We start from the raw sequence: 16,548 nt of genomic DNA on the forward strand, positions 1-16,548 counted from the left end.
TGGATGCTTTCGTAACAGTCTAGGAATTGTTTGAGGCAGAGAATGATATTCAATTTTTTTTGTTTTATGTGTTGTAGTTTTTTTCCACAGAGCTTCAAAATTCCATTTTCAGGAAAGAATCAAACTCAGATTTCTCATCCATAGCATGATACTTCAACATTGGAGTGGGAAAAAAGTGACAGAAAGGAATCCTCATCAGTATCAAGTCATAGAGAATACTGTAAATCAAAAATTAAGTTCTGAGCATGAAGCCTTAATCAGGTAGAGCTACTCTCTCATCTGCAGGGCAGCCAGTCCTTACATCAGCAGAGATGGGAGGGAAAGCTCTTCTCAAACATTTCAAATCCTATTAAAGGCTTAGGAAGTGATGAGTAAAAAATGCTTTCCCCTTTCCTTTTTATTTTTTCTACTTTTCTGAAAGGAGTGGAATTATTTACTTCATTTGCTACACGGTGAAGATCTAGCATGTAATAATTTTTACCAATCAAAAAAACTGCCCACGAATTAAAGAATTTTAGGTAGTGAGAAGAGGAGAACAGTAATAAAGCTCTGATTTCCTTAGTTCAGGACTTTACTGTGACATAAGCAAGCAGTGAATTGTGAATTTGTAGGATGTAATAATATACATAAAATTGCATTCACCATACACTATCATTTTTTCACTTATTTCTCCCTCACCAATACATATCTTCAAGAATTATATGTAATTTTGAAACCGTTTAAAAGATGAGCTGAATTTAAAAATAAAGCATTGAGAATTCTTTCCTCAAAATTTGCAATATTTTTGCGTTAATTATAGTACTTTAAATCCTTACATGAGTACTATCAGTCCTAGCCAAATGTAAGAAAATGGAGACATAATAGTTCACAGTCAGGAAGATGCTCTTCCATGCAACAGACATTACAGTTACTGCTCCCTGGTTTCTGATCTGAAAATAACAGCATTTTTATTAAACAAGCTCTTTAAGATAAGCCTTTATGTTTTCTAATGTGTTTTTTTTTTTTTTTTTTCAGTTTGTCTGTGTAACCTGGAATACTGCCAATACGATTCAGAAGTCCTGTTCTGCCATGTTTTTAATTATAGTTGGGACTGTGCAGGACTTAGGTTGAGTGAGGTACAAATTTTATTAGTAGTAATTCAGAGAAGCCATTCATGCTTTACTGCTTTTGATGAATGAAATAAACCCAGGCTCATGCAATGATTGGTATTATTCAAAGTATGAGAAATGAGAATTTAATTAAACCACTAACTGAAACAGGTAAAGTCATTCTTTACCTAAATGACCATTTCACAACAAAATGGCTTTCAGGAAATCTAGATGAGCATGAGTTCTCCAAAGAAGAGCCTGATCCCAGCAGCACCAATAGTGATTCAGTCAAGTCAGAGCTCAAAAATACTTTCAGACATTTTTAATCAGTTTCCTTTACCTTCTGTATCCTTTACTTTCTGTATCCTAGTCACTCAGACAAACCTGGATGAAGCTGTTCCCCAGCACACATGTGTCTGGTTTTGCACTCCCAATAAGGCTGTGCTACTGATTCTTACTAAAACTTTACAACACAGTCAACTACAATGTACTTCAGCGCTTATACACCAACAAAAATACCTATTTACAACCCAGAATATTCCTCAGATATACCTATATGTATACAGATACCTTCTCTAACTTCAACACTAACTGAAAGTTAGACTCCACTGCAAGATTTTAATTAGCAAGTGTTAGAGGTAGCCTTTAAGGGCTTATCTGCTTTTCTGAAGTTAAAAAAAAGGTCTTCTGAGATGGTACAAACTCTCTAGCATTAAACCTCCAAGTTTCCTATCACAGAACAAGTGTATCTATCACATCCTCATTTACTTTTAAAAACTCACATCCAGAAAAGCACTGAAAATTGTACTGTTTCTACTGTACACTTAAAAATCTACGGACATATGGTTTGTTAACTTTAATTAATAGAATTGAGCAAGCACGCATCCATTTAGGAAAAAACATTTCTTTTATGAACTTGTATAATCCCTTCACCACTTAAGAACACCAACAAACAAACCGCAGAGCACTTAATGTTTCTCCAAGGAAAATGCAGGGAAGGAATCAATTGGAACAGCTTTGTGTTCAAAATCATCTGTGAAGCATCAAAGTTATATTTGTTGGCATCTGTGCTCCAGCTGCAGAGTTTAGAGCTTTTTGCTTTCTTAATCACGTTCCTTATTCTAATGAATAAGTACTTGGTTCTCTGCATTTACAGAGTTGGAAAGTTAATTCATCAGGGATTGCTCATACTCCCACAGCCTTTCAAGTCATTTCCCCAAGAGAGTACATCAAATCTGAAGCTTCAAAGGATTTTTTACTGGATTTGATAAGTGACAATTAAAAAAATAAGCTAGATTTTGTGTTTTTTAAAATATATACTCATTGAACTGTGTAGGAAGAAAAAGATGCTTAAAATTACAATTATCCAGCCAACAAACAAAAGCCCCTTGCATTCAATTAATAATAAATGTCTCTGATGGCAATGTTAAACTATTCTTTAACTGTTGGGAATCCATTTATGAGCAAGTTCTTATCTGTTTTAAAAAGCACTCAGAATGACAAAAAGTCTGAGGCTGACTCAGTTTTTCTTGAAATCAGAGGAAGACTAAATCAACTTCAATGTCTTTTTGGCAAGGCCCTATTTTAGCAGTGACAATCAAGAACTAAAACCACTTTGTGTGTCATTTTGCATACAAAATATAATATGATTTTGAACAGCTACAGAAACCAAATGCTGTATTTTTTCCATAAATTTCAAAGATCATGGATTCTGAGTCCTCCTGTTTGACCACCCTTAGGGTGGAAGTGTGGAGCTATCAGGTTGCAAGTGGGAGAGAAGGGGCATTTTGGGGGTTTTAAATGTAATATAACTGTTCAGTGGCTGCAAAAGTCCCCTGCAGGAACTCAGCTTTTACTCCTGACTAAGCAAACTAGGCTGCTGGTTTAACTGCCCAAGGTTAAGGAATACAAATAAAATGACAAAAATACATATATTTTGGCCAACTGTTTTAGGTTTTTGTTTTGTTTGGTTTTTTTTTTTTTTTTTTTTGGTTTTTTTTTCCCAGAAAAGCCTAAAAAGCATTTTCCTTGCTGAATTCTGCAGCCTTGAGAGATGACTCTACTCAAGAGAAGAGTATTAGGGGGCTAGTCCCTGACCCCTCCTCTACAATACAAATGAGCAAAGAAGAGAGCTGGGTTCAGTACAACCATTAATGAGGGACCTGCAGAGGGATGTGGCCCAGCAGAGCACTACAGGAGGAAAGCTCAGCAGAGGCAGTGTTTTAGAGGCAGAGAACAAATGCTTGCTGCCAATCAAGAAATCTGAGGAAGGGCAAAAAGAAATCAGAACTAAACATCGGGGAGATATCACTAACCTGCAAAAAGCTGAAGTTGGGTACAAACAAAGTTGGGTACAAACATTATGTGTTTACATCTATTACATAGTGTAATAGATGTAAACACATAATGAGGGAGGCCAGAAAAGAATTCAAGGAGGTACTTTGCGAGGTCTAAAGGCTAAGATGCAGTCCTGCTTCAAGGACGTTAGGGACAGAAAGATTGCTACAAGGCATACAAGGCATACAAGGGCATTTAGAAATGACAAGACCACAGCAAGCTGTGCTAGTTGAAGACATGATGGCACAAATAGATAAAAAGAGAAAAAAATGTCACCAAAGAATGTAACTACAGAAGCAGAAATAAGGAAACTAATACTAGTGACACACAGCTTCTTGCTAAATTTACCTTCCTGTCTGAAGCCTGGGAAGATGTGACATCACTTTCAGAAGATACTTCAGAAAGTTCAGGGGAACTAAGAAAATGAGCTTGACATCTGAATTGGGCAAATCAGGGAAATCAAAATAAAGCATGAAATTAGAGGAATATGAAATAAGATCTGCTGGAGAACAAAATTATATGCTCTGCTTTTCTTTCAAAGGAAGCTACAAACCTATCAGAACCTCTGAAGGAGTCAACAAACTTATGAATACAGATGGTAAGCTAATACAGTTTACTTTGAATTCAGAAAGACATTTCACAGTGTATCTCAAAGGAATTATTCCCTCTTAGGAGACCCACAGCCACAAGCTAAACAAAAATCTATTATGCTTTCACAGATAATTAACTGCTTAAAAGATGGTAAATGGAAGAGAGGAATAAATGGTCAGTTTTTCACAATGAATGGTGTTCAACATGGTCTGTGCTGTAAACCTGTGTTGCTAAACTGATTCAACAGCAGGGAAAATACTGTACCTAAGGATGGCACCTATGCTCAAAAAAAAAAACCAAAAAAAAAAAAAAAAAAAAAAAAAAAAAACCCCAAAAAACAAAAACACAAAAAAACACACAAAAAGAAAAAAAAACACCCAAAAAAAACCCCAAAACAAAAAACCAAACTCTCTGGAGGGCATACTACAGAGGTAAAAAGGAAAGGGTGAGTATAAAGTTAACACAGCACATGCTCTTTATCAGGCTGGGACTGCAGGGAGAATGCAGTTCTAAGAACTAAACTCATCAATAAATTTCCCCCAAATAATCAAAGGTACCTACCTCACAAAAGGCAAAAGATTAATAGTACATTTTCATCTCTATTTGTCTGACTATATTAGGAAAAGCTCTTCTGTAGCTTTAGAAAGGACAAATACTTTTGTAAAATCTTGCACTCTTGTAATTTAGGTTTTCCTTTCTTCTCCATATTTCATGCTGCCTGCCTCTCAGAACACAGGAAATTCTGCTCATACATATTTTTTCTTCCTATGAAGTTTATGGCAACATTAGTTAGTTTTCTTGGGACTATAATGGAAAGCCAGATTTCACTTTACAAATAGAGCATCTCATATTATTATACTTCTTCAATTTTACTTCAAAAACTAACCAGCAAATAAAACACAAGTCATTCTGAAAACAAAGGAAAGAAGCGAAAACATTTCCCTAACTAGAGATCCCAAACAACACTGCATTTCTTTTTTTTTCTTTTTTTCAAAATTACATTAATATGACTCCCAGCAAAATTTTTGATGGATTAATTCCTATAATCCACCAGTTGCTTTTTTTTTTTTTGCATTCTGTGTAATGGATCATTTTTATACTTCATACAAAATTGCTGGTGATAGATTTCACTATATGTCTAATATTCCTTTTAGCCCTACATTTCAGAAGAAGATAATACACACTGCTATTACTTCTTTTTCTAAGTACTTTAAAACTCATTAACAAAATATTCATTCTGCCAAGCTATCTCACACAAATGCTTCAATATGTGCCTTGGGATTCCAGATCAGCTTTTCAGTAAGGGACAGGATACATAAATTAACTATTTTTAATAGGAAGAGTAGTGCCATTGCAAAGAGGTTTATGTGCTCCTATGTGAAAACATACAGTATATTTCTAGTTTTGTGAACAACTGCCTGAAAATTTCAGAAACTTCTGAATGAATCTCTCCTCATGCTTTAAATATAGTGAGCATATTTAATTTCAGCTTAAAGCAGAATTATGGGTTTTCTAGGTAGAGTAACAGCACATTATACTCTCTGGATTTCTGCTTGCTAATGTCACCCAAGGCTGTGAAAATACTTAGCTAAGTCAGGCACTGCCAAGAGATGTGCATCTGTAGACTAACTCTCATGTTTTTCATAGAGTTTACACTGAGGGGATGGGGGCAGAATAAACTCAGGTGTGAAAAATAAAATTTTTGCTAATAAGTGGGATATTGAACAGTAAAGTGACAAAGCCACATACAGTATTCCCACGAGCACCAACATGAGTACGGCCTTTTACAAAGAATCCTGGAATCTGCCACTACCTTCATAAACAATTTGCATGCACTAAAGATGGGGCTGCTTTTGAGCAACAGAGCAAGAACACAGAAGAGTGTCGTGCTGAGCACTGCACAGATGCCGGCTGAGTAACAGTCTCGTTTCTGACGGGGTGCCTGGCAGTCCAGTCTGTGTAACTGGCAAAGTATCTGCAATACCATAGGTTAGCTCTGCTATTGGGGGCGGGGGGTTTTTCCACTTTTCCTTCTGGAGATTAATTTAAATTAAAAAGAGATCAAAGAGAAACAGTCCTTCCTCTGAATCAGATAGCTAAAAAAATACAGGTACAGTCTACAGCTGCTTTTCTTCATCTGGACCCTCTCTGACAAGGCAAAGCAAAATCTACATTTTGGGGCTGACCTATTTTTGGACCAGTCCCAGTCTATGTAGGGGTATCACAAATTTCAAATGATAGTTAAATGAACACCTGTATCTTTACAAGGTAGTAACTTGTTTCACTGATCTCTCATGCTAGAAATTGTTATAAGTAACAAGGTTGGAGATTTTCATAACATAAACTGAAAGGCCTGCTTTTATAACTTTCAGCTTTCTGATGTTTCAGATGAAATAACAAGTATTGTTGCATTAGAAAAACTCTGTTCTGGAAGGATTAATACTTTTATTTTCATGTGCATTTCTCTAGCCAAAGGAAATATGCAGCATGATTTTGCTTTCAAGTAACAAAAGGGGTCTTGATAGGGTTACTGTGACACTTCATCCTGCCCTTCAACCTGCAAGGACAAATCAGTGTGTGTACTGGTAAATGAGCTCAGTGTTTGCATGAGTTTATATTCTCAGACAAGAAGAATACAATCCCATCTACTGCAATATTCAGATCTAAATATTATTATTTCAGAATGCTGCAATAGGCTGAGTCACATCACCCTGAAGATACAAAAAAGGTTATAAATAAACACAGTGAAAATGTATGTTTGCCTTTTTTAAGGCTTGTGAACATATTTGTTCAAGATGAATGTCAGAGGCTTTGAATAACTAAATGCCTTTTATTTGGTGGCTGCAGTATTAGTGCAGAAGCATTCTAAGTCAACAACTTAGTGTGAAAGGGAGAATGGGATGAAACGAGGAAAACTAAAAGGAAGTTTTGATAACTCCATCAATAAATATTCACAAGTTTTTAAAATTATTTCTCAACCGCATATAACTTTGGTAAGAACAGGGTTGCTTGACACTATTTTCAATGAAAATTAAAATCCTACCACAGTCAAATAAATTAAAAATTACTATGATGTCCTGAGACTAAGTAAAAATAAAAGCTGGCACATAAATATAATTAATTTGGATGGAGTTCCATTTAATTGCACTCAGATGGCTAAGGACTGCTGTCAGTCAGCTCAGCTAACAAATCACTCTAGCACTCTTCAAGAGCTGCTGCATTAGTGAAGCTATAAATGGCAACAGAGCGTATTACTTATTCAGGCTTCATTCATCCCTCAATTTACTGAGGTCAAATTGAAGACTACTGAAACAAAACTCTGCTTTGTATAAAGGTCTACATGGGAGCAGACTTTTTGGTATAAAATGTGTAAACATAAAGACTGTGTTTGCACTGTGCCATTTTAAGTACAGGTGACCAAACCTAAAAAGAACAAAATAAATCAGAGTGACGATTTGTAGCAAACTGATTCAACACTCCCTTAAAAAGAATATTGGAAATGCCATTCTAGATCAGGCATGTCTTCCCTGGTTATTGTCAAATGGCAGCATAGAAATAAGCAGAATGCACAAAGCACAGCTCTAAATCTGATTGTTAATATTCAGGAAAAAGATTTAAAACTTTAAAATATAATTTACTATGCTAACAAAAATCTAATTTTTTGTCTATTATAATTCTACTTCATCCTGATGTCCTGCACAATTTTAGTTGTGTGGAGTTTTATTGGTTCTTAAGATTTAAGCCTCAACAATTTCTTGCAACAAGTTACATCATTTAACAATGCCCTGGATAGAAATGAATTCCTTTCACTAGCTTTATATTTCCTTAAAACTCAGTATACTACAGTATAAAGTACACAGAAACCCCAATGTTCCTTCTCTAAACCTGTCAGTAATTTATGTATTAATCCTTCATACACGAGAACCCTGCATACTCCGATATACGAGAATCCCAATATTTTCCCTTCCTTTGGAACGCTTTCCTGAGCTCAGCCCACTTTCACCATGGGCCATATCCTTTAAGATCAGTAAGCACAGCTACAGAAAAATTTTAGGTAACTGCTCTATCAGGTGTCTGAGGTAATTTTCAACGTTATGCTTCATGCACCCTTTTTTCCCATTTTGATTACAGTTGTACAGTAAAGGTTGCTACTGAACTGACTACAGTAAAATTAAGGTTTCTCCATACTTGAAAGAGACATATCTTTGTAATGGAAGAGACTTTGAAATATGTAGATGAAATCATAATGAGTTTTCATGACTTCAGCCATTGACACAAAGCTGTCAGATACATTCAGCTTCAAAATAAGCTCAGCTTTGAAGATAATAGCAGTGTTGGAGAAATCACATTATTGCAATACGCGAAACAAAAACTGCGATTTTATCCTGCTTCATTCCAGACTGCTACAATCATCTCTTCTTAGATTAGTTAATATATGAATCCCTAGAGAACCTTTTTTGTCTTCCTTGGGAATATCTTGCTGAAACTTCCTAAATGCTATAACTGAATCTAATTTTTTTTCACGACTGCACAAACATTCTGGCTTATAGCTAGAATCATAAACAATTCACACACCAGGGTCATTCTCCTGTCTTGTGTCTCGCTGTGCTTCAAGGTGAAAGAAGGACCTTCTGTTGAGAAGATGACTGCAATTATGATACAAAACTCTTGGTTTCTATTACTTCAGCCCTCACAGACATCTAGTGCCCCCTATATGACATGCAAATCAACTTTTGTATTGATGATGCTCCAAAAGTTTAGGTCACCAGAAAATACAATCCAAATTTTTCCTCCAAAATGACTAAAAGCACTTATAAGTAAAATCTGTGTAAACACATTCCTTTAGCAGATCTAGAGTAACCTTCCAATAACCTGATGTTTTTCCTTCTAGGACAAACCACTAGAATGTCCAGTGGGTAAAGATGGATAAAGCTAACATCAATGTAACAGAGATATATAAACTAGTATAACAAATAATAACTCTATGTAACCCCTCTGTCATTAATTTAATATAATTTAGTTTGAAGTTGCTCCATTTTGATTGTCAGAAACCCCTTTTATCTTCTTGAAGAACAATGTCAGAAAGATATGAAGAGGTCTATATTAGAAATATCCTAAGGGATTGCACTGCACTTTTCATTTACATCAGAATTATGTTTTAACCCTGGAGTTGTTCAGCAATTTGAAAATCAGAGATCAGGTGAAGCAGCCTGTCTTTAGCTCCATCAATTCTTTATTTTCCATAAATTTGGATTAGAGGTTTACTATCTTTTTTTTCTTTTTAAAAACAAAATATAAGAAAACATACCCTATATTAAATGAAGTTTTAGTTGTTCCAAGAGGTCCAGGATACTCCAGCACAGAGTTTTGTTTTTTTATGTCAATTCTGATTTCATGGAAATACTACTTATGTACCAAATAAAGCTACACAACCCATACAAAAAAATCCACAAGCACTGTAAATAATGAAGTCTGATTTCCTGTAAGTTTATATTTCAAGTCTTTTAAGTTGATCCATTTGATCCTCTCACATTTCCCCTTCCCATACTCCTGCCTGTAGGATTTAGCAGTCCAACTGCTAAAAATTAAGAGATGCAATGTCTAGTCCCAAACAACACGTGTGCTGATATGTACACTCATTGACCAGCACCTGACACCACTTGGACCAAGCAATGGACTCAGCTGCAAATCTGCCTCTCAGTGTAGAAACAAATTTAGATTTTTTCCCTCTACTAGGCCCCTGTTTTTAGTGCAACTTGTCCCAATTGCTTGTAGTCATCTAAGACCACTCTCCCTTCAAATGTACTTGTAATGGGGGAGTGGGTGCCTCACTTATGGGCAGAAGAGTAAGAATACCAGACAGACTACAACATGATCCTGTAAGCTCTATTACTTGATAAAAACTAAGCTAGAACTATGCCATCAATTTTTTTGCTCTGGTTTTTAGTCTTCAGTGACAGTTACATATTACTTTCCAGAGATAACTGAATGTTCTAGGTCCACAGCAATGAAAAAAATTCAGGCTCCATGAAACACAAGTCCTCAGGAAATATCCTCAAGTTTTGAGTTCTGCTCATTAAATCAATTTAAAATTAGTGCAGCATAAAACTTTGGCACCCAAGATTCTTTCTTCCTATTTTTCTCCTTTTTCATTCACGTCCAAAACTTAGCCCGTCAAAGAAAAGTAGAAGTTCACATCTCTTAACAGCGAGTCCTTGAGCACTGTGCCTGCTGGGTGCAGACTGAAGGGAGATTCAAGAACTTTTTCTGTGGTTATCAGAGGCAGCAACCACCACAGCTCAAACACAGGGCCTGACAAAGCTGGGGGGACAGTATTACATCTAAATAACAATAATGAAAACTATATCTACAGCACAAGAACCGCTAAAAACTGCAACAAATGGTGAGACCTGAGACAGGACACACTCCAGTGTCCCTGGTGTTTTAGCAAACAGTGGGGCAAGTTCTGGCTGAAGGAAATCTGGTCTGCTGTCTCTGATCAGTACAACTCCCTAACTGGATGAAGGCACTTGGCTGTCACCTGACCTCGAGGCACACACTGGCTGTTGCCTTCACCCAAAGCCCTGAGAAAGCTCATGCACTGTTACACTAACATTTATTTCCTATGATTTTTTAAAATAAGATTTGGACTTCTGAATCAAACATTCATCATCTGTATGACAGATACACATATGCCCAATACAAGGTTCTTGAATGTGTTTGCTTTGGCAAACCCTTATAATTAGATTTGATAGAGATTACAAATCAGATGGCATTGGTCCATGAAAGAAGTTATTTTACATGACCTGGAAGTCCCTGAAAGAGCTTGCTACAGGAATCTAGAACAGGACTGCAGGCAGTGTCAGTCATCACAGGTTGAACTGAATATTTGAAGTAGAGAAGAGATAATTTCTTGGCAGCTAAAAATGTATTTCACAGCTTTAAGTTACTTTAAAAATTACATTTCTCAAGAAAGAGATGCTTCACATTATTCTAAGCAAGAAAACAAATACCTTACAGTTTAGTGTCTTTTTCAAAATTAAATAAATGAAACAGCAAAATGATTGCTGGATGTGTGTCCAAATACCATCTTAAACAGCTCACATTTGGATATATATGGACATCAGTTCAACCAGTTCATATTTCACATTTACCTTGACCATGAATGCCAAGCTGGTAACTCACTTTACTGACCAAGGTAAGCAGATATGTACCATTGATCAGTATGTTTAAGCATTTTCTGAAACTATTTCTTATGATTTTGTTGTTTTTTTTTTTTTCTTTTTCTTTTTGGTTTTATCCTCTTTAAGTAATTTGTTATTGCTTAAAATTGAAGTAGAATGTGCAGCATCTAAAGAAAAGAAGTTCCACTTTGTTAAACTTTCAAAACATAAAACCAGTTAATACCCAAAGGAGTTTGCATTACAGAAGAAAAAAGGAATGAAAAAGGAAATGAGCATAAAGTAGGCAAACATCATATCAATAGTACAATTTCTTACACATCATGCTTGTGAGACTGTTTTTGGTTTATGTAATAGATTATTTTTCTTAAGTCAAGTGGAAACTTTAAAAAGAGCTATAAAAGAAAGCATAATAACAATTTTATTTTCTGGTCACTATTCTGGACTATATATTTCACACTTATATTGTGGGATGGCAAGTAAAAAAAGGCAGACTGTTCTCTCTGATGGACAAAGTAAAAAGTACTTCTGAAAACCTTCCATCTTCAAATTCTCTTTAAAAATTGATGAAAGAAAAACAAATATTCTTTTTTTCTCTTTTTTTTCATCCTCTTTCATTACAAAAACTCTAGAATACAAATACACTTTCTGAAAAAAAGTTTCAATGTTCAGAACAATTCCAGAACATTGAAACAACAATTCTAATAACTAAAAAGAAAAAACAACAAAACCAGAAGACAAAAAACCACCCCAAAATACCCCCCAAAAACCCCCAAATGTTTCTAAGAAACAGATAAAATTCCTCCTTTCTTTTTTTGCCTGTATTTTCATTCCACAGCAATACACAGCATGCTTTTTTGTGGTATGTAGAAAGTATATACCATTTACCAGCCTCCCAGTACAAAAATGAGGATTAATGTATATGTTAGTATAATTGAAATAAGAACACAGACAAATATACACATAAAGCATGTCACCCAACTTGAGCCTCAAACTAAATTCCTCACTCTATGAATAATTCTTAAAAAAAGTTATTCTTTTATTACTGGCCTGAGACAAATTCAAGTGAGATTATGCTTCTCAAGGGAAAAGAAGCATTTTCTAAAGGAAACATACAGCTTTATCTGAGTATGCTGTAAAATCTGAAGATGATTGTCCTCTGAGGTACATTAGCACAATCCCACATTTCCTTCTCTCATGCCTACATCACCTGCATTCATGAAATTAATACCTTTTTTTTTTGATCTGCTTAAGCTCTCTATTACCAGATTTTAGCTGCTCTCAAATTTGGTTGCAATCGTTGTATCTCTTATTTGACAATTTTAAGCACGCTTTAATAGCTTTGATAAACTTAAAGACTTTGACAGGTCCTTATGACTCCAGATTTTGATTTCAAACTTCATCTTTTTGACCTTTACGAGTCTCTGTGGTCTAATTCTCCTGTATCATATTGATTTATGGTTTTCTATGTTCAGGGAAAATGCCTTCGGTCCTAAGAATCTGGCCATCCATTTTCATGCATTGAGGGAACTTAAGGAACAGATGCATCTTTAAGATACCATCACGGTTTTCTCTCTGTGGAATATTTATATGCATCAGAAGATTTATCATTATTATTTTATAAAATAAGTTGGAAATAACAGTAGGGAACTCTACTGAGTCCTGAAAAAAATATTCAAGCGGCTTGGCTGATATCTGCTATAAGACAGATAAAGTCAAGGAACCAACTGATGAGAAACATTCAAAAAGACAAGCACATGCTGTCTTTTTGACAAGCTGCCTGCTGTAATATTGCAGCCTAGGAGCAAAATAATCAAACTAAAAGGAAGAAACAATGTTCATTAAAAATTGTGTGGTATAAATCATTAGGTGGACACAGACAATAGCCATTAATATGGTAAAAGCTGCAAAATAAGGACAGGAAAATAGATTAGGATACTGCAGTCTCCTACTGATACTGCAGTCTCACAGCCAGGTTGCAGACTGGAAAACAGAAGAGGCAGGTTCTCCTAAGAAATTAAATCTGGTCCCCTGATACTGCTGGCAAGCATACTGTAAGACTCTCTTTCTTAAGTCTTATAAAAACAGTTGCTGTTGTTGGTTTTTTCCCCTGATTCCCTAAAAACTAAGTTCTAAAAACAAAGAACTAGCACAGTTGAAATGGGTCCCAAGATGGCATTTGATCCATCCTACACCATGATGCATCAAAAATTTCTTTTCATTTCAAGATGAAATGAAGCCTAACATAGTTGCTATCTTCTTAAATAAGTTCTCCAGTCCTCTACCCTTTTTTCTTCTCCTCTCCACAGGCCACAGACACTGAACTATTCAGCTGCAACTCATGCTGCTCAAATGTTGTGAAGGTTTCACAGAGCTCATCCTCACTGAAGAAGGTAAACCAGAAACCTGGAGAGTCTCTATAGTTTAAAGCTATCATTTAATGGTTGAGAGAACCAGGCAGTTTAAGTCCCTGAGTCTACTCTCAAATATGCCTTTAATTCACATAGTAAATGTTTGGCTCATAACATCTTTTACTCCAGATAAAACAAACAGTAGATAGTATAGATTACCACCATTTTCACTGCAACACTTCCTGAGATTTTTTAGATTCTCAAGTACTCAGAGATATTGAGGAAGAAAGTTTTTTGAAAGAAACTAAATTCACTAAATATCTTGCACAACTTAAGCTGAGTATCACTGTAACCAGTAAAGAATGGAAAACAGTAGTAAGAAGACACAGTAACTTCTCCTTTATTCACAATGGTAAAAATTTGTAATTCGAAATGTTTGGAAAACTACATACCTACTACAATAAAACCAAAAATTTGGTTGAAGCAGAAGAACATCCAACAAGTTTCATATTGGTGCTCCTCATTCATAAGACTTTATTAATATAAATATTTAAACCATTCAACAATTACAAGAAGGCTTAAAAATATTTCTGATTTCATTTTCTTAGATTAACGAAACAAACTCTGAGAAGTAATAAAGTACTTTTTCTTCAGCTTCATTTAGTGACTATGCCCTGCTATGGCTGCAAAGCCTCTGAGTCAAGACAGGTAACTCAAGGGTTCAAATTTAGTGAAACTTAAGCAGAACACATACTTTATACCACAGTCCTTTGTCTTGCAAGAACATTAGGGTTTATAGAGGATTTCTACACTGGATGGGTTTCCATGGTGCCTAAGTTTTAGCAAGACAACTATGTAGTCCAAAGCTTGAAACCATCAACAAAATACTTTTCTAATTAATAAAAAATCTCCAGAACATTACTACAGCTGAACTGGTAACTATTCTGTGGTGCAGCAGAGTATCTGCTAAGAGTGTTAATAAATTAAAAACCCCAGTACCGTTAATCTCAAATTAGTTATAGTAAGAAATTTTTACACTAAAGGTTTTCCTACTTTCCTCATGGAGTTTTCCAAGAAAATTAGACCCACATATTTTTGATTTAAGACCATAGGAAGATTCTCTGCAAAATAAAATGCTGTTATATTTCACAAATATTATTATAGGATAAATAGGAACAGGTGAGGGAGGAAACCTTCATATTGTGCTCTATTTAGTGTGAGTCAGGAAGGTTGAACATTAGATCTTAACCATATGTCTGCTTTTTTGGTGTACCGTCAGAACAGAAAAATATTTTGGAAAACTTCATAGAATTCTAAGTTATTGGGTTAATTCTTAAAGTTTAACTGAAATAAAAGAACAAGCCTCTTGGATGTTTTTAATCTACTCAAAATGCAGTTCTATCATCAGAATAGATGATCAGAATAAATTTTTAAAAGAGAACAAATCCTGGGAAAATGCACAAAACCTTCAAATTAGAAAAAGGTAATAAATTATCCTTTCTTTAGTACTGAATTACTAGCAATATAACAAACAGACCACAGATTATGACAAACCTCAGAATTAGGCCTCTCTGAAATTAAGTCATATAAAAACTGGTTTAATAGTAAAAAGAAAAAAAATCTTCTACCTCTTTACTTACCCACCTCTATTTTTTCAGATATAAGAAAAATCCCCTACATGTTTTCCCATATGTTTCTCTTGATAAACTGGGTATCAATAAAGCACTTCTACTCATTCAAATCATCCCACTGTAAATACAAAGCCTGACGGCTGCTAGGCTGCTGCTGCTGTGCCAAGATCACTACTGCGATCCAGTATCACCTCAGAACTTTCCTGGTGCTTCCATGCATTCACTGATTGGCTCCTTATGTACTTAGATGTGAAACTTAGCTTTTTCTCTGCTGTACAGAACATGGTACACTGGAGTCCTGGGCTCATAGCTAGATTCCTATAGACTCTGATGATAAAAATAAAACACCCACTATAAACCTGCAATGACACACCTACATCTGCACCGACCTCGCCTCAAGAAGCTTAAATTCTAGATGATACTGTGAAAAGGCTGAATTATATATATTTATGATTGATAAATTGTGTGGATTTCAGCACACACAAGCAACACAGAGACAAAAACAGTCTGGTGACTACTCATGTTAGGGGTACAGCTTATAGACATAGATGCTTTATGGGCACAGAGCATTAGTGTTAGGACAGGTGGAAATGGCTTCAAGTTTTGGCAGAGGAGGTTTACATTGGATATTAGGAAAAAATTCTGCAGTGAAAGGGCTGTCAGGCACTGGAACAGACTGCCCAGAGAAGTGGCAGAGTCACCATCCCTGCAGGTATTTAAAACACAGATGAATCACCAGGGAATATGGTTCAATGGAGGAGTTGTCACAGCGGTGTTAATGGTTGGACCTGATAACCTCAGAGGTCCTTTCAAACTTAAATGATTTTATGACTCTATGACATAGAGACATCTGTGGCATATGGCCATAGATATTTAAATGAAAAGAAAGCTAAAAATTTCTTACCACGCTGCAGCCAGGACAGTCAGGACCATTTTCACATGTCCTGCGCCGTGCCTGGATTCCACCTCCACACTGAGCTGTGCAGCGCTCCCATGGCCCCCAGCCTGTCCAAAACACATGAGGGGGGCACAACAAATGCTCATTGCAGTACCTGTAAAAAGACAAATAACAAGGCAAAGAATCTATTTATTATCAAGACAAGACCTCCCCCAAAACCTCCATCATTTGCATAATCCAGATGGATATTTGTACAGGGAAATATTTTATACAAAGAGCCTCTCCCTACTCAATAAGCACTTCACAGAGTGTCTAAACATTTGAGTAGGTTATTTTAGGTTGCCGTTGTGTGGGTGGAGCATTTGTTTGCTTTATTCAGTGACTTCAGACTTTATTCCATGCAATGCAGCCACACGATTGTACTGCGGTCACGTAAGCAAGATTACAAACTACTTTATTAAAACCAGTTGT

At 35.7% G+C, this 16,548-nt stretch overlaps 1 protein-coding gene across 4 annotated transcripts in view; it reads right to left on the reverse strand.

Annotated features, from left to right (window-relative positions):
• SEMA5A (semaphorin 5A) overlaps window positions 1-16,548 on the reverse strand; it is a 312,741-nt gene that overhangs the window by 47,632 nt on the left and 248,561 nt on the right. For all 4 annotated transcript variants that reach the window (XM_068196491.1, XM_068196502.1, XM_068196480.1 and 1 more), the window contains one exon: window positions 16,084-16,231. In XM_068196491.1, coding sequence (XP_068052592.1) covers window positions 16,084-16,231 — 148 coding nt within the window. The remainder of the gene's footprint in view (window positions 1-16,083; window positions 16,232-16,548) is intronic.

Source organism: Anomalospiza imberbis, chromosome 1 (assembly GCF_031753505.1).
Source record: "Anomalospiza imberbis isolate Cuckoo-Finch-1a 21T00152 chromosome 1, ASM3175350v1, whole genome shotgun sequence".
Taxonomy (NCBI): Eukaryota; Metazoa; Chordata; class Aves; order Passeriformes; family Viduidae; genus Anomalospiza; species Anomalospiza imberbis.